At 35.9% G+C, this 22,364-nt stretch overlaps 3 protein-coding genes across 4 annotated transcripts in view; all 3 read left to right on the top strand.

The window, feature by feature from the left end:
• LOC108044661 (E3 ubiquitin-protein ligase RNF181 homolog) lies at positions 1 to 18,909 on the top strand. Its single transcript, XM_044458963.1, has 4 exons — positions 1 to 96; positions 4,287 to 4,304; positions 18,201 to 18,511; positions 18,670 to 18,909. Exons 3-4 carry the CDS (start codon positions 18,203 to 18,205, stop codon positions 18,802 to 18,804), a joined length of 444 nt encoding a protein of 147 aa, XP_044314898.1. The 5' UTR covers positions 1 to 96; positions 4,287 to 4,304; positions 18,201 to 18,202; the 3' UTR covers positions 18,805 to 18,909.
• Positions 4,289 to 17,336, top strand: LOC108044660 (serine/threonine-protein kinase OSR1). Of its 2 annotated transcripts, none has more exons than XM_044458962.1 (2): positions 4,289 to 4,304; positions 14,073 to 17,336. In XM_044458962.1, the coding sequence occupies exon 2, from the start codon at positions 14,498 to 14,500 to the stop codon at positions 16,151 to 16,153; it is 1,656 nt and encodes a 551-aa protein (XP_044314897.1). In that variant the 5' UTR covers positions 4,289 to 4,304; positions 14,073 to 14,497; the 3' UTR covers positions 16,154 to 17,336. The 2 variants fall into 2 exon arrangements, with proteins under 2 accessions (XP_044314897.1, XP_044314896.1); XM_044458961.1 differs by lacking the exon at positions 4,289 to 4,304 and adding an exon at positions 8,412 to 8,630.
• Positions 18,910 to 19,244: 335 nt separating the features above from the next.
• LOC108037169 overlaps positions 19,245 to 22,364 on the top strand; it is a 61,833-nt gene continuing 58,713 nt past the window's right edge. The window contains exons 1-3 of the mRNA XM_044458847.1: positions 19,245 to 19,491; positions 20,222 to 20,835; positions 22,255 to 22,335. Coding sequence (XP_044314782.1) covers positions 19,362 to 19,491; positions 20,222 to 20,835; positions 22,255 to 22,335 — 825 coding nt within the window. The 5' untranslated portion in view covers positions 19,245 to 19,361. The remainder of the gene's footprint in view (positions 19,492 to 20,221; positions 20,836 to 22,254; positions 22,336 to 22,364) is intronic.

Raw genomic sequence — 22,364 nt, 5'->3', positions numbered from 1 at the left:
ATTAGTGAATAATTCGAAATCGGTGCAAGATAAGTTCCCGTGTGAAATTGCTTTTTCGGGGATTGGCTTTTCATCGATTTTGCAGAAGGAAAACAGGTTGGTTGTCTCTCTCTCTTCTCACCCCACCCCCAAGCCATATTTCTTTGATTTTTTTTTGTAACTGGTTCTAACAAACTACCGCTTCTTATTCTGGTTTTTTGTGTGCGATATTTTGTGTTTTCGTTGGTTTTTGGCCTTCTGCTTTTAACATTTCATTCGTTGCGGAAATATGTATGAAAATACCGGCTTGTTGTCATCTGTGCCAAAGAGCGAGAGAATGGGAGAGAAATGGTGAAAAGAGCGAAGGCGAGGGTGACTCAGTAAATGCGCTTGTAGTTGTGTGAGGTTATGCGTGTCATATACACCAGCGGTCAACTTAATAGTGCTGGTAAAACACATTATCTTTTACTTCAAAGTAAAACAAATGTCGATTTTTAATGTATTTCTACATATTTAAAGTGGTTTTTAAAATAATTTTATGTAATGTGAATTTTTAATGTAAAAAATGTTTTATTTCGAATATATAATAACAAATAATTATTTTGTGTTTTAAGCTTAAATATTACAAATATTTACTCTTTTTTGAAGCAATATTCAGTTGTATCATAACGACCGCGGATGTACTTACGCCAGGAATTGGAACACACGCGTAGAACGTACACTCGAGTCCACCAATATTATTACGCTGCGTTTTGGACTTGATTGAATTGCTTGCATTTCTCTTAATTGATACGAACTTCAAATGGACGGGTCCTCAATTAGTGGCGATTATTTTTTTCTGCTTTCCCATTTCACTCGGAAATTTTCGCAGTTGTGGGTGCAGCAGCTGTTCTTTCAAATTCCCGCGCAATTTGCATTTTCAATTGCATCCAGAGAAAGGGACGGACAGATAGCGAAAGATTATGCAATATGCATTCATTTAGCGTGTTATCATCTTTTATTGCCGCCGGCTGTTATTGTAACTAGTTTTTGTCGGTACACATCACTGAGGTTAATTCTCACACACTGATTCCTGAAGGTTAACCATAATTTCAGTTAAGGGGTAAATTCAATTTGGCACGCATGCGGAAGTTTGTTTTGAGCTTAAAAGATTATTATGCTTGCAAAAACTGATCTTTAGTTCCCTAATTATTCTGAAAATAATTTGAAAGTACTAATATCCGTTAAAAACTCTTTTTTTAATTTTCTAAATTTTTTAAATTTAATTAGATAGTAAATATTAAAACAACAACGATTTACAATATAGTAAATGCTTTGTAATGTATGCAAATATCTTTAACTCTTTGCGTCAATACGTTAATTGCCAGATGATGATTGCACAAGTTAACGAAAACAAACTGCTAGAACCATGAAAACTTAACAATATTATTGTGAAATAGCTAATCGGGATTTAAGAACAAATTGCCACATCAATCAGCACTTACAGCTCTTTCTCTCTGTAATTCTTTATTTAGAAATTATTAATTTCAAATTAAATATCACATATGCTTGAAATAAAAACTAAAAAAAAATAATTAAACATTTGAATCTTATAAGGTTTACTTTACATTCAATATTGTATATTAGTATTTGATTAAAAGTCTTTCAAATTTCTTTACAATAATTATTTAATTATAATACAAATATTTGTAATAGTTAAAAAGTAAGTTACTTTCGTTTCGAAGGGAGTATTGGGTTTTAAAATCGAATTTTACATTCGGTCCACGGCCAAAAATATCTTTTGTCTCACAGTTGAAGAATTTCACATGTTAGCCGCATGCCTGAGTCGCGTGGCTGCAGCAAATAAAAAACTGATAATAATGGGATTTGGAAACCGCTGCTAATTCGATTGATCAACTGGGTCTTAAGGCGCATAAACACAATGCCATAATCGTGCTATTTACACCTGTTGGCCGCTTAAGTGGCAATTGCCAATCGCCAATTTGCGTTTCTAATTAGTTGCATCCCGTGTCAGCAATTTATGCTCGGTGCCATATGATGCTGCTGACCCATCATCGATGATTGCTTAGATAAGTTCTCTATTGCCCATTTGCCCATGTGACATCGTGCCAACCACGTGCAATTGTCGCCCTTTCTAATTGTTATTCACTCGAATCACACTTGCACCAATTGTAAAATTGATGTATACTCGAAATAAATTAACTCACAATTCAACAATTCTTGGAGATAGAAAGATTGATTTCTTGTTCATTTTCTATATATTTACTTATGTATGTCGCCCCTTAAAAATATTAATCAGATTTGTTTAAAACAATTTCTGGAAACCCTCTGATTTAAATATATTTGAATTTTTCTTGTAAATTGTTAATTATATTTTAATTATTTAATTATATTTAGTATTTTTAAATGGTTGCGACTGCTTTTTTTTTTGTTACATTTCGAGAAATACCCTTTTTGGGGTTAGGTCGATACTAAATATAGTCACTTGAAGTACGATTAGTTGAAGGGGCTATATATGTTGTAAATTAGTGTGTGTAAGCAATCAAATCGATTAGATTAATCCCAATATAGTCACTGAGTGTTCACAGTGAAAATCGATACAATGAATTAAATTTATCAAAACTATAATGTAGATCAAAGCATTTTAGTAAAGTTTCAATTTCTATAAATATTGAGAAAGTTAGTTTTTGACGTTAAAAATATTTTTTCAAGATCTTTACTGTTTGTTATATTTTACTTTTATCTTTAATAGTAGTTACTTCAGCACCTTTGAAAATATTTTCCTAAAACACGACAATATTTTTGCATAGTTTTTTGCATTGAATACATTTAATATTCGTGCGTTTGTTGGCTGAGGGGACTTTTGAGAACTAAGCATCTGCCATAAATTTAAGCGCAATTTGTTTGTCTTGCATGTCATTTTGTTGTCCACAAAGATTTCGTATTTAATACGCTCACAATTTTCTATTTGCTCTTGTTTTATGCGGCCGGAAAATGTTTTTAATGGGTTTTACAGCACGTGCCGTCTGTTTTTGTCTATTCGTGCTCGACATATTTTTTTCATTATTGTTTTTGTAGATTGTGAAATACGCAGCATAACCTTTGTTTATAATTTATGGCAAGTTATTAAAGACTGCAGCTGTTTTGTCTATACACAAGCAATATCTCAGTTTCTGATGAATTTAGCTCTGTGTTTTGATTAATGGTTTGGTAATATATCTGTCTCTTATAATTTTCATTTTTTTCTATCTTTTCCATTTACTTCTTGTAATTATTCTTATTATTATTATTTAAAGATTATTTTGTTCTCCGTATATGGCCTTATTTTATTAATAAATAGATTAGTTCTGATTATTGATTTCTGCTGTGTTTAAAAAAAATGAGTTAAAAATTTGTATTTCTCTTGACCCTTTTCTGTTTGATTTGAAAATTATTTGATAATACAGATAAACAACAAGATAAACCGCCAAATCATTGACAAAGTCAATATTTAATTAGAAATTACGTAAAATTCAGAAACGACGTCACCAATATCTGCCAAAGACGTCAATAAATTCGAATTTAGCACATATCAATGGTTTCAATTTGCAGTGCTGGTCTTAAAAAAAGCAAGTTCTTAGAAAATCACAAAGTCTAAGATGGATTTGCATTATTAATTACTATACATTTTGGCGGCGATCCCATTGCTTTTTATTTGGGCTGCAGCTTGATATGTCCTGATATAATTTCTCATTTTATTATTTTTGAATGCCTAATTGGCTGCAACAGGTGCTTCACATGCACCCCCTTCTCCACTGCTAAAAAATCCCCCCTGTATCGTTTAGGTATTATGGCCACGTTCGGCACAGAAAATTGGTGGCATCTCGATGCTGTGCCGGTGGCCATCGGCTGCTCATAATTTATTTGCATGCGGGATAAGTTTATATTTATTGGCATGAAGATAAGTTTTGTGGCCACATTCGAGACTCATTTATTTTTAGTTGCTTCCATGCCCCGCCAACGGAAAAGTGCCAGGGAAAAGGTATAATAAATTATTCGCACATTTACAAATCAAAATTTATGTGCTCTAATTATTTATTATTTATTCGCTGCTCTTAAATAATATTTTGGTTCGCTTTACACGGTGAATATTGATAGAGATTTTCATTTAAATTTCATGATTGCAGGCGATAACTACATTCAGATTAAATAATTTACTTTTTTTATTTTGATTATCATGTATAATTTATCACAATTTATTGTTACCATTTATTTAAATGCAATATTAACGACAGTTTTTTAATCGTCAATCTTTACTATTTTTACAGATTTTAAAAGACGATCTGGTAAGTAAAAGGTATGCGTTAAAATTTAACACAAATAGAGCGGTAGATTTAGTCTAAAATTGCAAGCATAACTGGCTTCCTCACATTTTAATGAATAGATTTGTATGGATCAGTTGAAAGAAATGTAAGTTTGTTTTTGAAAAAATTTTTTTGTGGCTTAGTGATTTATATTTTGGAAGTGACACTTAAGGATTAAAAAAAAACCCTAATCGTGTTTCTTTATAGCAAAATGTACTTTTACAATAATTAGTCATCAGGTTTGGGAAACTATAATAAAATCATTAGGAAAGCACGCTTTTATGGAAGTATTGCTCGTGGGGCAGACGAAACGCATTAAACCGAATTGCATTCGACGAAACTCAAATCTAAATGGTGATCTAAAATCGAAATTGAATTGAGATAGGTAGAAGGTACAGTGGGTCTGTTGAGGGGGTGGGGAACCTATCCGGTGGGTCACGTTCTGTTCGGCGCTAATCGCTCAATTTGCCTCACTGCTAGCACGCGGAAATGTGTGGGAGGGCATGCAAAAGCGTTTGACTCGCAAAAAAGAGACACTGAGAGAAAAGTTCCCGCGTCTATTCATATGAAGCATCTTAAAGTTTAGAGCTTAGGGATATGATAACTGATAGAAATAGGTACACAATCTTATTTCAATATTTGAGTTTAAAGCCTTGAGTATATTTCGTAGTTTTCTTTGCAGTGAAAACAAGTACAGTGAGGCAATGCTAATTAAATTTCGCTGGTCGGGGCACGGCGCCCTCAGTCTTAATTTGTTTGCATGCTCGGTCGAGCGGAAAAACAACAACAAATTGGCATAATGATCTTGTACGATCAACGGCAACATGATGATCATCATGCTGAACTGACTGACAGGCAGACTTGTTTCTCTGCCGCTTGTTCAATTGCTATTTTGACTTTGAACTTGCGTCGTTGTGTGATCGCCTGTAATTTACGATTTCTGCACTGAGGGATCGACAGAGCTTCCCCCAACGTACTATATAGTACATATAGAACGATCTGTGCAACATTTCCTACCCACTCAACGTGACGTTCAGCGATTTAAATTTAGCCACAATAACAAGAGAAAGAATGAAAATATAACTGGGCTCTGGCTTAATATGGAACGACATTTCAATTGCGATTGCTATTTTTAGGCATTGTCATCTCGCCGTCTCGGCTTAACGATTTCTTTCTTTTTTTTATTTTGCATATTGAGGGGACACGATTAAATCTCTCGACTGTGTGTCTTGTGGCAAGGTTAACCTGTATTGTATAAAAAAATCCACAGTATGTGAGAGCTTCATACTCATATGTGTCTTAAAACCTGTGACATATTTTGAACAATACAATTTTATTCTTAACCAGCGACTATTTTGGTTCAAAATAAAATAAAATGATTGATTTCTGAAAGTTCAATCAGTTTTTATTGAACTAATAATTATCAATTAACTACATTTATTGATTTAATAACCTGAGACTCCATTTAATATGAAACTAAGAAATTTGAATTACAACCATTCAGCATATAGACTTAATTTGTTGATTGATTTAAAATAAGACAGTTAAATTTAACAAAGAATAATGAAAATATAACAACACATGTTTCTTATGTTTAAAAAATCTGTTTTCAAAATTCAATAACGATTGAATCAATAAATATGTTCAATAGTTTTTAGTTAAGCCTTTTAATTTAAGAAACATTGCTTCTCTAAGAATAATAAGAAACTGCAATTAATACAGTTTATTTAGTTTTATTATTCCATTATTATTTATGTCACATATCTTCCCAAAACGTTTACTTCCTGCAATTTGCGCATTTTTTTAAACTCATTGAACTAAAATACCCTTGAACTGGGCCAAACATTTTGCGTCCAAGAATATTGATTTATTTACTGCTATGTTTTTTAATTTTTTGTGCAAAAAAAGTTTGCGAGTGCAAAAGTCCCAAACGTCCTTGCCTTGAGAAATCGACCGAGAGAGCGAGATCACATGAGATGTTGACCAGCAAATTGAACTGAACATGTGAGCATTGATTTAGCTGATGGGAGATGGCACATGGCAAATTTTTTGCATTTTTTTAAGAAATATGTACACATTTGTTTATACAAATGTATAAAGTTTCACGAGCCCCACGTCAATTAGTAGTCGTCGCATATTTTTTTAAGAATTTCAATTAAAAGGTAGTCTTAGATTATAATGGGATATTGTTTTTTCAAATACCATGAGATTTATCCGAAATAGGATGTCGACCTCAACAAACCCAAAACAAACTCTTAGTTATGGCGCACGAGTTATTCAAATATCTTTAAATAGTTCAAAATATTAAAGCATCTAAAATATAATTAATCTATAATACATCCTAAAGATATCTAGTAAATTTCGTAATTAAAAAAATATTACAAAAGAAAACCCATTAACAAAGTACCTATACTCTAGAAATTTAAAATTATTATAAGCATTTAGGAAACCTGCATTAATTCAGTAGTCGGTATTTCATAGCAAGAATTCTGGGCTATAAATTTCTTTTTATTCTATAGTCTGCGTTTATATATATCTGTAGTTTTTACTATACGAATTAGTTTCGTTTTGGTTCATTCATTATAGCTGGCCCCCAAGTTGTTGTGACCATTCATGAGTTTTCCCTCATTTTGATGTCACCGACGTCACGCAAGCGAAATATTTAGAAAAGTTATTGACCAACGCCTTGTGGGTGTTGTACATATATATGCCAAACTATATGAGGTTCAAAAGCGATCAACCTTTATGTCGCCGACCCACGTGTAGTATAACATTGGGCGCTAATTAAATCCCAGGTTTTCGGCTTCTTTTTCTGCGCTCTTTGTGTATCAAAATTTTGGTTGAGGGCTTTCGATCACTTGACTTGTATTGCCGGTGCGCATAAAAAGTAAGCCAACGTACAGATATAGATACATTTACGATTTGCACAGCCTGACAAATTTCACACATTTTGGGTTTCAACTTTTGTTGGCTTGGATACAACAAATTCCCTTGTTAAAAATAATAGGTGACCGAAAAAAAGGAAAGAAAGAACAGCACTTTGACTATAAACAAGAATTTAAAAATATACATCCTATCAGCCTTATGCAAATTGCTAAAATAATAATAACATCAAACTTGCGCATGTCTTTTTAATAAAGAAAAAGTACAGTGCTGCTAAAAACTGTGTAAACATGATCGAAAGATGTCGATGAAGGTTTACCAGGGATAGGCGTTATTAGCTACTCAAATGTATTTCTCAAAAATAACCGAAATTAATGTTAAATCTTGAAAATCTGTTTTATTATAAATGATTTAAATAATTACGGCGCTGCGATTGATTGATTTTCTTGATTTTAAAGTATTAGACAGATTTTAAAATATATTATTTTAACACTTTATGATTCTAATGAGATTAATTTTTAAACTATAGTTTGTGTATCCTGAGTACGAAATTTCTTAAACTGAAGGATAATAACATCTGATTGACAGAATATATTCCTAAAATACCTTTTTAAATCTAAACCAATTTATATAAAATATATTGTGATCTATAAATTTTCTAGAAAACTTTTCCCAAATGTCTATGACTGACGGGACCTTATAGAACCAACTAGAACGGAAATAGTATCACCGACTATGCTAATTCTCGACGAAAATCCCCTGCCAAAGGTATTTTAAGTTGAAACCAGGGGCAATCACTCATGCATATTACCTACCAGCTGGGCTTTGGCCATAAAGCCCGGTGAATCCAAGCTGAAATCAGCGGGGGTACATCACAGGTATACCTAATGATACAGATACATATACAGGAATGGAGGCGTATACTGAACTACTAACTACTACTAACTAACGCCAACGCGTTGATGGAGGCGGCAAAATTTCGCACATTACGTACATTTATTTCGTCGATCGGCGACGGCGTTTCTATAGTATCGTTGTTATTGCTTCACTGCTGCTGCCTGTCGTCGTGTTCCGCCATTTGTAGAGCTCATTTAATTTTTATTGTTGTTTATTGCTTAACGAAAAAAAAGTTCATTTAAAATGTTTGATTACAACGATTTGTGAAGTTCAGTCGAATTTGTGATTTTCGCGCTGGAGGAGCGGCCCATTCAGTGATCGCGAGCAATGCGATTTAGAACTGCAATCGGATCGATTTCAAATCGCAGTTTCGTTGATAACTCAACTCAGTCTATTCTCAAGTGTCGTGTGTGAAGGAATCTACAGCTAAAATCTCAACCCAAAAACCATAAAGCAAAGAAATCCCAGCTTGTAAAAAGTGACAACCAGTTAAAATGCAGTTACTAAATTTAGTGTGCCTCAAGCAAAGTGGGTTGAAATTTGAAAAAAAAAAAAATCATAAATCACTTTTACGATTTGTGTGCATTAAATTGACAACACTCAACTTTTCAACAAAATCACAAGCGCATTCCCCATTGGGTTACCATACTAATTTGAATTTTATGTTATCGCTGAAAGTTATTTCCCATATGCCCCGCATTTGTCATTTTATAATCCAAAAATAATGCATGTATACAACCTAATGCAAATAACAAAATAAATGATACCTGCTTGATAGATAGGAGGGAGTATTTTAAATGCGTTTTTTTGTGTCTCTATTGGCTTACCAACGTTAATTGCAAAACTGTTTTCGGGGCAGGGAAATTCCCTGTTCTCTGTTTGTGATTTATTTCTGTACAGGTTCAGGCTAATTAAATTATTAAATTAAAATAACTGCCACAGAAAGAATATAAACATGTCAGATAGAGATTTATATATTTACGGGAAATGTTAAAAGAGATAAAGGAATAATGTTTAAGAAAAAATTATTCAAGACTTTCAAAATGCTCAAAAACAAAAAAGATTTATCGATTTTCCGATAAATAGCAGCTACATATATGATAAAGTCGTCCAATTTTAATCAAATTAACACTGCACCTCTGAAATATCTATATCTTGGGGTATATCATTTATTTTTCCGATTATCCTAATGGAGCTCATACAGTCGATCCAGCCCGGTCCGACTTAGAAATAGACTGACAGAAGACTTTTTGGAAAGTTTCATTCATATACATAGCTCTAGAACTCAAGGACTAGTTTTCGGAAACGTCTCCTTCACTGAAGGACTAGTTGACTGAAACTAAAAAACCCTCTGCAGAGGTATAAAAAGGTCAAATATATATTTTGACCATGATACCAATTAAAAAGTGTCTGCAAAAAAAATAGGTGTAATAATTGTTTTTATATTCCGCTAATACATCAAGTTTAGTTAGTTAGTTAGTTATTTAACTAAAGAAGACCGTGAAAAATATTTTAAATATATTCACAACTCGCTGATTGATCGCTTGGAACGTACAGCCAAGATCAGAACACGAAAAGATCTCTATGCTAGTAAATTTATCAATGCCAGTGGAAAAAAATATTCTTGAAATCGCAAACAGCAACTAAATTTAAAAACAAGGAATCAATTAGTCTTTCACTTGACGTGCTGAAAAGTCGCTAGCAGCGGCCAAATTAAAGATCTAATCTAAACAAACAGTCACTTGGGCACTTGGCACTGCCCAGTACTCATAGTCGTACTCATCGGATCTATAGTATAGTATAGTATCGAGTCATTTGCGATGAGTATTTCATTCTTAGCGCCCGATTGCAGAACTGTGTTGGCAATTAATGCGAAACGGTATTGCAACTGCAATTTAAAGTTCAAGAAACTCGTTAATGTGTCAATATTGAAATTATGTCGTTAAATTAATTTCAACAGCGAGGTTTTATAAACACACAAGTATTTTTACAATTTATTTGTCTCGTCTATATTAAGACTGTCGCATATTTGTAAGCGCTGAGTGCAGTAAACGAAAAATGTGTTAACCGAATAACTTAACCGACTTACTTAAGTAATTTTGTACCTGACTTAATGAGATACTTTAACTGCATTGTAAGGTAATTAGGCAAGCGAATCATCGGGTTTTTAATTTCTTAATTTTAGTTTACCCAAATTGTTAATCATCGGCTTCTAAAAGGATTTCCCAAATAAATATTTTGGAAATTTCTCATTTATAAAGAAAATCGAATACTGAATACTTTTTTATTATTATTGTTATTTTATTTATCCAAAGAAATATTAGTTTAAAATCAGCATCGGCTTAATTAAGATCCGATAACAAATTTCAAATTTATCGTTGTATATGCATTTAACTGAATAACCATTTTTCGAATTTTTTGGATTTATACAAACTGCGGTGATGACGATCACCTTTTGCTTTTACCAGCCCCAAAAACCCCCTTTTTTCCACCCGCCTAGACACTTTACCACGGCCGAACTGCATTGGAAATTATATGCAAATAGCAAACGAGACGGAGACGTTCTAAAAATAAATAGACCACGCAAAAATCAGTGTGTGTGTACGAATATCTTATTTTTATAAGTCTTCGGTCTTCGACGATGGCGCATTTTTATGCACAGCAGAAAAGAATTTCACGCTATGCCAATGCCTGGCGATCCCATAATCAACCCGTAGATACAAAGATACATTTGTATCTATATGTCTGACTGCAATATACGCGTGTTTAATGGATGGGCTTTTGTGGATGCAATTTACGAATTTTCCATGATGACTGTGCGGGCTTCCCCCCACAAATTAACCCCCTTTTCCATTATGTTAACCCAGTTATCTTACCCAATGAGATACCAAAACGGAAAAAAGAGAGAATGAGATACTGGATTCCACTTTTGTATCTGGGTGCGGTATGGAAAATACAAAACACATACGTCTGTTGTATCTATGCTCTACTTTTTGGGACTTTGGGTCTTTATTGTTGCTAATTGTTTTTGCTTGTTGTTATTATTGCCGCTGGAAATGTTTTTAACTTATCGTGCGCGTCAGAGCTGATAAAATCCGGGTACACAGGGTGAGAAGGAAATATGTACATACGTGGGGACAAACAAAACGAAAACCTTACAAATGGTGAAGTTGGCACTGGATCAGAATGAGCTATATTTATGGACATAACATTTTTGAATTTTTTATAATACTCTTAGATTTGTGAAGAAGTAATCAGAAATCTAGATATTAGTCCTTGCATATACTCTGGATGTACTAAATATTAAAAAAAAAACATGTTATATAGAGGGTGCAGATCGTTAAACATTGATTAAGTTTAACATTCATATTACTAAATATATACTAAATATTTTGTATGAAAATTTAATAAAAAATTTTTGAATAGATTTCGAAATCTTTTACTTGATTCAAAATGCAAATACTTTCATTAGAATTTAGTTATCATATTGAAAGCTTGATTTATCTATGGCACCCACTGTGCAAGCAGCCGCTCTATCACTCTCTGACGTTCTTACCCTATCTCGCTCTGCCTTTCTCTTCGTGCAATAGTCAACCGGCGCCTCACTACCGACCCCACCCCACCCTTTCCCCTTTTTTCGCTGTTGATATTTGCTCAATACATTTATTTTTGTATTTTTCTAGCTTCGGTGTTCTTTACTTGTAGAACCAAAGGGTATATTGCATTCACACAAAAGCGGTATGATTTCCTGCCTTTTCTATTGTAAAGAATAGATATATAAATTTCTTTTAATTTATTAAAACGATAATAAAATACAGGGTCTTATAAAATCAATGTAATACAAAAAAGTTAAAAAGTTAGTTAACGATATTTCTTATGTAAAAAAAAAACATGAGTTGTGGTAACGGGGTATCTTGTTGTCGACTAAAACGTTCTTTCATTTCTGTCCTTTTTTCTTGTTGTTTTTGCTATTAGCCGTTGGCGCACTTGTTACGACGTCGACTGTGCTGCTTTTGGCTTTGGTTTTGACTTTGCCGTCGACGTTGCCTTTGTTGTTCTGCTTTTGTGCGCTCATTTGTTGCGCGGCCTTTGAAGCGATCGCTTCGCAGACGAAAGATCGCGAAGAAACGAAACGGCGAAGAAACAGAATAATCGAAACAGGAAAAAATCAACAACCACAAGGAGGCGCGCGTGCGTGGAGCAGAAAAAAGAAGAAGAAGGAGCAGCAACATTGTGTAATTAATTCTTTAGCTTTTTTGCGTAAATTGTTTTGATTTCTTTGGCAAGAAATCAATAAAGCTTAAATGAAAATTTATTGAACTTCTGTGTGCGCGAGTGTGTTTATAAAGTCGTGTGACAGCGCTTATCAGTTGCACATGATCGCTCTATTTCTCTCTCACTTTTCCCCGGCTCTCTTGATACTGATTTATTATTATGAAATTTGTCTGCGAAAATAAATCCATTTGGCCTAATTTTAAGTTAAAAAAAAGAGTTGTAGGTTTGTTTATTGTGTGTGTTAATCTTAAGGAAAATTGTCCTTGATTTGTGCTTCAAATGATTTATTGCGAATTGCTTTCTCCTTAAAATTTATTTTTAAAAAGTTTAGCTTTTTTTTTTTTGGAATAAAAAATATTTGTATTAGATTTTCCTAAATTAGCTTTCTTTTGCGCATTTTCAAATGTGTATTTTGCTTAAATTAGCTTTCTTATTTCCCTTTTTGTTGCCAAGCGTTTTTTAGATTCGATTTCATGTCTCCCTCTCGTTTCGCATTTTGTTTGTTGTGTAAACATTTAGTTTTTGTTTTCCTGGCGCGTTATTCTTTATTTAACTTGGCCCAAGTGTTAAATTGCGAAATTCGCCAAGTATTTTGTTGCCCCAAAAAGTTAGTGGTTTTAATTAAGTGGCACATGACACGTCCAATGACTGGAATCGCGTTTTCTTTATCGCTGCTGTCACAGTTATCGAAATGCGGTTATTCTTTTACCGTTTCCAACCGCAAGCTTATCGGAATTTGGTTTGATGTAATCAAGAAAAGGGAGAGAGTAAAGTAAAGTCCGGAATTGTAAAAATTTTAGCTGAAAACTTAATTACAATTTCCACACACATTATCTTGGTTGCTTCTCTTTCATTTTTTGTTGTTTTTTTTTTTTGCTATAAATAGCTCAATGCGGTCATTGGTCCCGCTCGCACACTCGTCTCTCTCCCTCTCTCTTCATTCATTCCATGCGATTGAACTTTTTTTATGCTGCATGGAGTGAGCGTAAAAGAGAGAGTAGATTCCACTTATACAGTCGAGGGCGGAAAAAGTTGAACGATCGCAAAACAGTGGTGGCGTGAAAAAACGTGTACACCGAAGCCAGATCTTATTCATAAAACAAAAGCTTATCAGCAAAAACGTGGAACAATTTAGCATAAAGCGGCAGGATGAGGGAGCGGGTGTGAATAAATAATATTCTGAGTACGGCATGTGTCGAGCGTTAAACTGTTTTTGTTTTTTTTTTTTGCCAAAACGTGTCATGGTAAATTCCCCGACAGCAATAAAGTAATCTGTTTTTAGGCTTATTGTTATTTTTTCAAATTATTCTTTGTAGATATGACCCAATTTTATTAGGAAAAAGCTGGTTTTAATAACTGTGACCTAGAATCTTGCGTTCTCAGAAAAAGTGTTATTAAATTATCCGAATCGAAGCTCCATTAAACGAATGAAATTTATTTTGATTGAAACTTTATCAATTTTTGGAAGATTATAATCCTAGGTATTTTGGATACATCTTTTATCCTTTTCCACAGCTTGCACCTGTTTATTTCTGTTTCTTCCTGATTTTCACAACCAGTAAACCATCTTAAACTGCCTGACTCTTCCTTTTGGCAGCTCGTTGATCATCTTTCCTGTAGTTCAGTTGCTTTTTTAAAGATAAATCAAGGCACGGCCCCTACTTTACCCTGTTCTGATTTTTTCTCCACTTGCAGAGGTGGCACACATCGCCAACAACAACAACCAGAATCAAAGCAAAGAATCCCACGAAAGAGATCCGAAGGATACAGGTATCTTCGGTTGCTTTGCCAAGAAGGAAGAGCAGCAGCACAATCCCAAAAAGAAACAATCAGAAGAACCCAGAGACAGTTCCAACTCAGGCAGTTATAAAGTTCAGCAAAAAGAGCAGGAAGAACAGAGGGAAACCGAGAAGGAGTATCCATCCGTTTACCGCCAGCAGGACGAGGAGTTTCATCCGATAAAAAAGGAGGAGCCGCAGAAAACCTTACCGATATCCAAACAACCCCGTCCGCGAAATACCCCAAGATCGCAAAGTCAGCCGGCTATAAACAACCGACGACGTCCAGGAACTCCGCCACCACACACAACCACCGCTGGAAACGGAACCGGAAGCAGGAGCATGACCTCCATACCCGCCAATCTGTCTAGCAATAATGTGGCTGGAGCAGCAACATTACCAGGAGGTGCGGCGCCGCCAGAGAAACAGCCATGGCCCAACTCCAAGGATGATTACGAGCTGAGAGATGTCATTGGAGTGGGTGCCACAGCCGTTGTCCATGGCGCGTACTGTATTCCAAGGAACGAGAAATGTGCCATCAAGCGCATCAACCTGGAGAAATGGAACACGTCGATGGACGAGCTGCTCAAGGAGATTCAGGCCATGTCCTCATGTTTTCATGAGAACGTGGTAACCTATCACACCTCGTTTGTGGTGAGGGAGGAACTATGGTTGGTTCTGAGACTTCTGGAAGGTGGGTCCTTGCTGGACATTATCAAGCACAAGATGAGAACGTCCAACTGCAAACAAGGCGTCTTCGATGAAGCCACCATAGCCACGGTACTCAAGGAAGTCCTCAAGGGATTGGAGTATTTCCACTCCAATGGCCAAATTCATCGAGATATCAAAGCGGGAAATATCCTGATAGGTGATGATGGCACCATCCAGATAGCTGACTTTGGTGTGAGTGCTTGGCTGGCCACTGGCAGGGATTTGTCCAGGCAAAAGGTTCGCCATACCTTTGTGGGAACCCCCTGTTGGATGGCTCCCGAGGTGATGGAGCAGGATCATGGCTACGATTTCAAGGCGGACATTTGGTCCTTTGGGATAACAGCTATCGAAATGGCCACGGGCACGGCGCCCTATCACAAATACCCGCCGATGAAGGTGCTGATGCTGACTCTGCAGAACGACCCGCCCACTTTGGACACTGGTGCGGATGATAAAGATCAGTACAAGGCCTACGGCAAGACATTCCGCAAGATGATCGTCGAGTGTTTGCAAAAGGAGCCATCGAAACGGCCCACGGCTAGTGAGCTACTGAAGCATGCCTTCTTCAAAAAGGCCAAGGATCGCAAGTATCTTACCCAGACGTTGCTTCAATCCGGACCCAGTATGGAGACCAGGGTTCACAAGGCGGCGAAACGACAGCCAGGAGCTTCGGGTCGTCTGCATCGTACGGTGACGGGAGAATGGGTTTGGTCCAGCGAAGAGGAGGACAATGGTGGCTCCGTCTCCGGTTCGGGATCTGGTGGTGGAAGAAAACACCCCTCTTCGGACTCAGACTCCGAGGATAGACCTATAAATCGCTTGGAGAGAGCCGACTCCTCGGACAGCGACAGGGAAGAACCGTCTCCTGAAATAACGCATAGTGTTTCCTCAGCCACGGTAACACCTGGCGCTCCAGCTGGAGCAGCTGCCGCCCAAGAGCTGACAGCTGGCCTGGCTCAATTACCATTACCCAGCGAATCCGCCGGCGAGGCACCTCCCGTCAATCTTGTCCTGCGCATGCGCAATTTGCGTCGCGAACTTCACGACATTCGTTTCGAGTTCGTTGTGGGAAAGGATACGGCCGAGGGCATAGCTACGGAACTAGTGGATGCCGGTCTCGTTGATGCCCTGGACACCCAGCCGATGGCCTCGCATCTGGACAAACTGATAGCTGCCAGTGCCACGATGAAAACGATTACTTTCCAATTGAGTTCCGGCGTGCAGCCAGGCGAAGTCCCCGACGAACGTTCGCTGGTGGGCTATGCGCAGATCTCCATCACGGACTAGTGATCAGCCATGGATCATGGATCACAGCCAACCCAACCCATCACAAGAGCATCCCAAACACCACCACATGCACCATCCCTGATAAAAACCAAGCCAGTCTGATGATACGTAAGGCCACGAGGGTTCGGGACTTGTATTCCCCAACTGGAGAGCCGTTGCTGTTTGCTGCTTTTAGCACTAGACTAGAACTAACTGTATATGCTAGTGATAGATCTTAACGCGAGCCGATCGTTTACTATATAGAGAAACTATCAATACACACATATATATATTTAATAGGATGGGTCGATTTTGGTTGACAAAACTTAGGTGGGGAAAAAGAGATTTATTTGATTCTAAGCTTTTGGAATAATATTGTTTTCAAACACCTTTTAAAATGAAAACTTACATCTCAAACATTTTGATACATAAATCATATTCTAAAAATTTTAAATATTTTAAACTTGGCAGTATGGAAATATAGGCGTTTAATACAACTTTAATTCAATTTAATTTGCCTCAAACTATTTTCCTGTTAAAAGTTGTCTTTCCAAACTTTGATTTATTTATTCAACCAGAAAAATCGACCCGCCCCTATTGTTTTATATATGCCTTACCTATTATATTAATCCTATGCGCATTGTAATTACTCCATGTGCCCCGCCTCCTGTCCCACAACCACCACCTTTTTTTCTTCGCCCCGCTAAAGTAATTGAAGAATCGTGTACTTATTCGTTTTCGTTTCGTTCTTATTTAAGTAGCTGTACATACACCACACATATATATCTATATATAGTTCTTGTTTTTAATTAGCCCACTGAAATCAGTAGATCCTGATATAGTCCTGCCTCTTTATATCATTTATCAATCGCTATCCCGCTAGGCGCCTCTAATTTATTCTCTAGCAATCTAAACTACTTATTTGTAAAGCCTAGTGCATAAGTTTCGTTTTTGTTTTACTTTTATTTTATATTATAATTCACCATTCTGCTCTGAATACCTACTGTATGAGTTTTTCGATAAAATCGCAAATGATATAAACTTTAAGTGAGGCCAGAGAGAGAAAAGGAGAGTAGAAATTATAATTCAAAATTTTGTAACTACATTGAAGTAAATCGCAAATCAATTACTTCAAAACAATGAATAATATTAAAACATTATAAGTAAAAAATATCACAAAAAATGAAACGAAAAAGGAATTAAATTTTTGTGTTTTTATTGGCCATTTGATTTTGGAATTAGAGCTGGGGAAAACATAATTAAATTGATTTAAATTCTTGACATAATTTCTTATTTATTTTATACCTATTTTTAAACGTTTAAGAACACATTCCCTAAAAATTTGGTTTGTTTTCTGTTTGGTAAAATTATTGAGAACAATAATTCTGCTTAAAATTGATCAGAAATCTTGATAAGTACAGTTATCCTTCTCTGATTAGTACAGTAAACCATCGACTGGGAGGAATCTTCGCCTAAGCTCACGTAAATAAATGAAGCCAGTGTATGCCTGTAATTTTAGACTTTTAAAAAAACATTGCTGGGCTAACAGCAACAAGTAATTCTAGTCCTACAAAAATAAAACAAACACATTACTTGCTAGCGTTTTAAATGCAAAGACCTCTTAGATACTTAGCCAAAACGTTGGTGTAATAAACTTAATCGAATGGAGTCTTAGCTCAGATTGACTGTTATCAATTGTATACGAGAAATCGAATTTGAAATAAAATCACATTTGGCTCCAAATAATCCGGGTGTGGTTCTAAGATCTATTTAAATTTTGTGGAGAAGTGTAAGTACCAGTTATTTTTTTCATACTGAGTTTGGTATTGAAGTTAAAAGTTTTATGGTTTTAAATTTAAATTGAAGAACTTGATTTTAATTTAAATAAGAAATTATTTGTTTTTTTTTAAATTATGAAGTTAGTTCAATATCTGAAGAAAATCCAAATTTTTATTTTTTTTTTTTGTCGTTAGAAACCTAAGGAAGATAAGAATAATTTATAAGATCTAGGATCTGAGGCCATTACAATCAAGATATCAACTACGATTCTATGCTACGACAATTGCAGCCATGTCGGACTACTTTGAGGAACTGGGCCACGAACCCACCGGACCGGAAGGAGCGAATGATTTTGACAGAAATTTCAGGCGTCTCCAGGTGTTGGCCATAATGAATGGCATCGACATGGAAATCGAAGTGCCGGAGGCCTCCAAGCGAGCGATTGCAGAGCTTCCGGTCCACGACATCCTTGAATCGGAAGTTGGCGGGGAGTTGGAGTGCTCCGTCTGCAAGGAGCCTGCTCAAGCTGGAGAAAAATACAAGATTTTGCCCTGCAAGCACGAATTCCATGAGGAGTGCATCCTGCTTTGGCTGAAGAAGGTATGACACTCAGTAGTTTAACAAATCAAATTAAAAAACACCTTTAATATACAAATTTTGAAAAACAAAATGTTCTTAATATTGTATCAAGTATTGATTAAGCCTATGTGTATTTTAAATTTATATTTATCTCAAATTATACATTTTTGAATTCGCAGGCCAATTCGTGCCCCTTGTGTCGTTTTGAATTGGAAACGGATGACCCGGTTTACGAGGAGCTACGAAGATTTAAACAGGATGAGGCTAACCGAAGGGAGCGGGAGAACACCATTCTGAATTCCATGTTCGGATAATTCGGCGATTTAATTGAAGCATTTTTAAAAACCATTTTTGTAAAACGGTTTTGGGTCAAATTTGTAGTATGTGATGGAATAAAGTCGTTTTTGGGAAAAATTTAATTTTATTGGACAAGAGGGTTAACTATTTATTGGTTGAAACCAAGAACGTGAACATTTAATTGTTTACTTAGCAGTTTTTAAAAACCATATTGGGATTCAATTAAAAAAAAAATGTCGTAGATGTTTAATCCATTCCCTTGCAAGCTAACTTTTTAAAACGGAGCTAAAAAAAATTAGTTAAGAAATACAAAAACAATGTGTTAAAGTTCTTTTAAAGTTCCTATCTGTTCCCACAGGATGTGTCTTTGAGTATCGATAGTTGTTTTATCCAATTTATCGATAGTAACATGAATGGTTTCTCATCTCTATCTCCTTCTCTTCCAATTCGCAGGCGCGCTTGGGTCATAAGTTTCATAGTTGAAAGGTTTAATTTCTACTAAATATTCTTAAGTTTAATATTAAACGCAATAAAAAAAGTGTTAAACGGCGGTTTGTGTTGGCTTTCTAACAAAATGATTGCCGACGACAGCGGTGTTAAGCATTTTGATCGCAAATTTGTGGCCTCAAACTTGCAGAATCTTCTGCGCTGCCCAAAATGTACGAAATGTTACACATACTCGTACAATACTTATCAAAGAGGAGGTAAGTGTTCTGTTTTAATTGTAAATCAGTGACTGATGCCATTTTAATTCATAACCCTTTGAGAATTATTTGCCAGGAGTTTTTGCATAGCATGTGTGTGTCTGTGTGTGTCAGGTGTCTCGCATAGTGAACAGTGTTGCCAACTTAAAAGCTAAGAAAAAAATATAGGGCTTACCCAAAAGGTCCAGCTTTTTGACAACTTTTATTCGTTAAAATTTTTTTAATTAATATTTACAACTTGCAATAAGCATTTTAACTAACTGTCAATAAACAATTTCAAAAATATTAAGCATTTTAAAACAAATTTACCGATTCTACGTCTAAGAGAAAAAATTCGCAGATTGCATCTCTGTTCCGTTATGTGAGATCTCACATTACTATTTCTCCATAAGTTTTTCAGTCCTCTTTGATATGTTCTTCTAAACATAAAAAAATCAAATGGACGCACACATGTGAATCATACTTACATAGTATGTATATGCATTTGCACAAAAAAAGTAGGAAAAAGAAACTTAATATTCCCCAAATGCTTTTAATTCTATTCGAATAAATGCGATACTATTTTTGAATGTTTTTGCTTTACGATATTTTATATTTAGTATATTTAAAAATATTCTTTTTTATTTTAGGTTGTTTGTGTTAAGACTTACATTATTTTATTCATATAAAAGTTGATTATTAATTATTTTATTAATCATCAGCATTGACTAATTATTTCCTAATTCATCAGAGAGCTATCGCCCCTTTCTGCTACCTTGTGGACATAATCTCTGCGAGAGCTGCGTGTGGACCTATCGCCAGGATCTTAAGTGTGCTGTTTGCCAAAATCCTGCTCCTCCAACGATCAAGGCCAAGGATCCGGCTAGTAAATTTTCCGGCAACGTGCGCGACTTCTACGAACTTAATTATCATGTGCTGGGGGAAACCAGCAGCCTCAGTTATTTTCGGCGTTTTGCTACGGAAACGTCGAATAAATCCCTGTCTCTCAACTCAACCAGCGAATTGCTTGTCCAGTCCACCAAATGCAGCGAGTGTGGAAATGCAGTTGCCACCGGGGAATGCAGGCAGTGCAAAGCCTTCTATTGTCGCCGCTGCTTCGATGCGGTGCACAATCACAGTCGCGTCTTGAAGTCGCACGTGTTCCAGAAAACCACCATCGAAACGCAGTCCCAAACCAGCAGGGGATTACGCGTGGACAACCACTTCTTCACACTGCCTTTCAGCAGTTGCTTAAAACATCGATTGCCGAAGAACGTGCACTGCCAGCAGTGCAATCGCAACAACTGCGCGGTCTGCTCCTCCCTTCATCATCTCAGCCACCGCACTCGCCCAATGGCCGATATTGTTAGTAAAATCCTTAAAAAAACACAATATATGTTACCATGCTAAAAATATTTGTGCAACTCAGAAACAATTAATTCTTAAACAATTCAATTTTTTTTGTCGATGTTGGCATTAGTAAGCTTTAAGACCACATAGTTTTTATACCCTTGCAGAGGGTATTATAATTTCAGTCAAAACTTTGCAACGCAGTGAAGGAGACATTTCCGACCCTATAAAGTATATATATTCTTGATCAGCATCACCAGGAGAGTCGATCTAGCCATGTCTGTCCGTCTGTCCGTCCGTCCGTCCGTTTCTACGCAAACTAGTCCCTCAGTTTTAAAGCTATATGCTTGAAACTTTCCCAAAAGTTGTATTTCTATTGCAGGTAGTATATAAGTCGGAACGAGCCGGATCGGGCGACTATATCATATAGCTGCCATATAACTGAACGATTGGAAATGCCATAACTTTGGTGTTTTTAAAGTTAGGAAGTTGGGACTTTTTATGAGTATTAAGAATACATCATATGAATAATTTTTAAGAATATAATTTACAGAATATTCTGCAAGGGTATATTAACTTCGGCTCCGTCCGAAGTTAGCTTTCCTTTCTTGTTTTCAAAAGAAATTCTTTTTACTTTATTATACCCTTGCAGAGGGTATTATAATTTCAGTCAAAAGTTTGCAACGCAGTGAAGGAGACATTTCCGACCCTAAAAGTAATAATTCTGATCAGCATCACCAGGAGAGCACCATGTCCGCTCCGTCGTCGTCCGTGTCCGGTCCGTCCGTCCGTTTCTACGCAAACTAGTCCCTCAGTTTAAAGCTATCTGCGAAACTTTCCCAAAAGGTCTTCTATGCGGTAGAATAAAGTCGGAACGAGCGGATGGGCCACTATATCATAAGCTGCCATATAACAACGATCGAAATCCAAACTAGTGTTTTAAAGTAGGAAGTGGATCTAGAGTTTTATTTGGCCAATAATCCGACCACCGAATTTCATAAGGATCGGCGACTATACCATAGCCAATATAACTGAACGATTGGAAATGCCATAACTTTGGTGTTTTAAAGTTAGTAAGTTAGGACTTTTAGGTATAAGAATACACCATATGAATAATTTTGAAGAATATAATTTACAGAATATTCTGCAAGGGTATATCAACTTCGGCTCCGTCCGAAGTTAGCTTTCCTTTCTTGTTTTCATTGTTCTTAGATATGGCTTATTAATTAATTTTGACTGCTTCAATTGAAATTGATACAATTTTAATTCATAGTCTTCGACATTAACAAAAAGTTTATTTGTCCACTCTTATTTTATTTAAGCTTTTATTGCTTAGAGTTGAATCAGAGCAAAAAACAAAAATAGTGCAAAACATGTTGAGTATTGGGTATTATAACTCAAATAAATTCTAATTAATATGTCTTTTCCCCTCAGAATCAACGCTATGCCTCCGAAATTCCGGCCTCCTTAAATGCATTAAACTCAGCTCTTCTCAACATCCAAAATGGAAAGGAGGTAAGTGCTACGGTACTTTTTACTTACTA

Source organism: Drosophila rhopaloa, unplaced genomic scaffold (assembly GCF_018152115.1).
Source record: "Drosophila rhopaloa isolate 14029-0021.01 unplaced genomic scaffold, ASM1815211v1 contig_178, whole genome shotgun sequence".
Lineage (NCBI taxonomy): Eukaryota > Metazoa > Arthropoda > Insecta > Diptera > Drosophilidae > Drosophila > Drosophila rhopaloa.
Note: the sequence above shows the minus strand (reverse complement) of the source record. Positions and strands in the feature narration are given on the sequence as shown.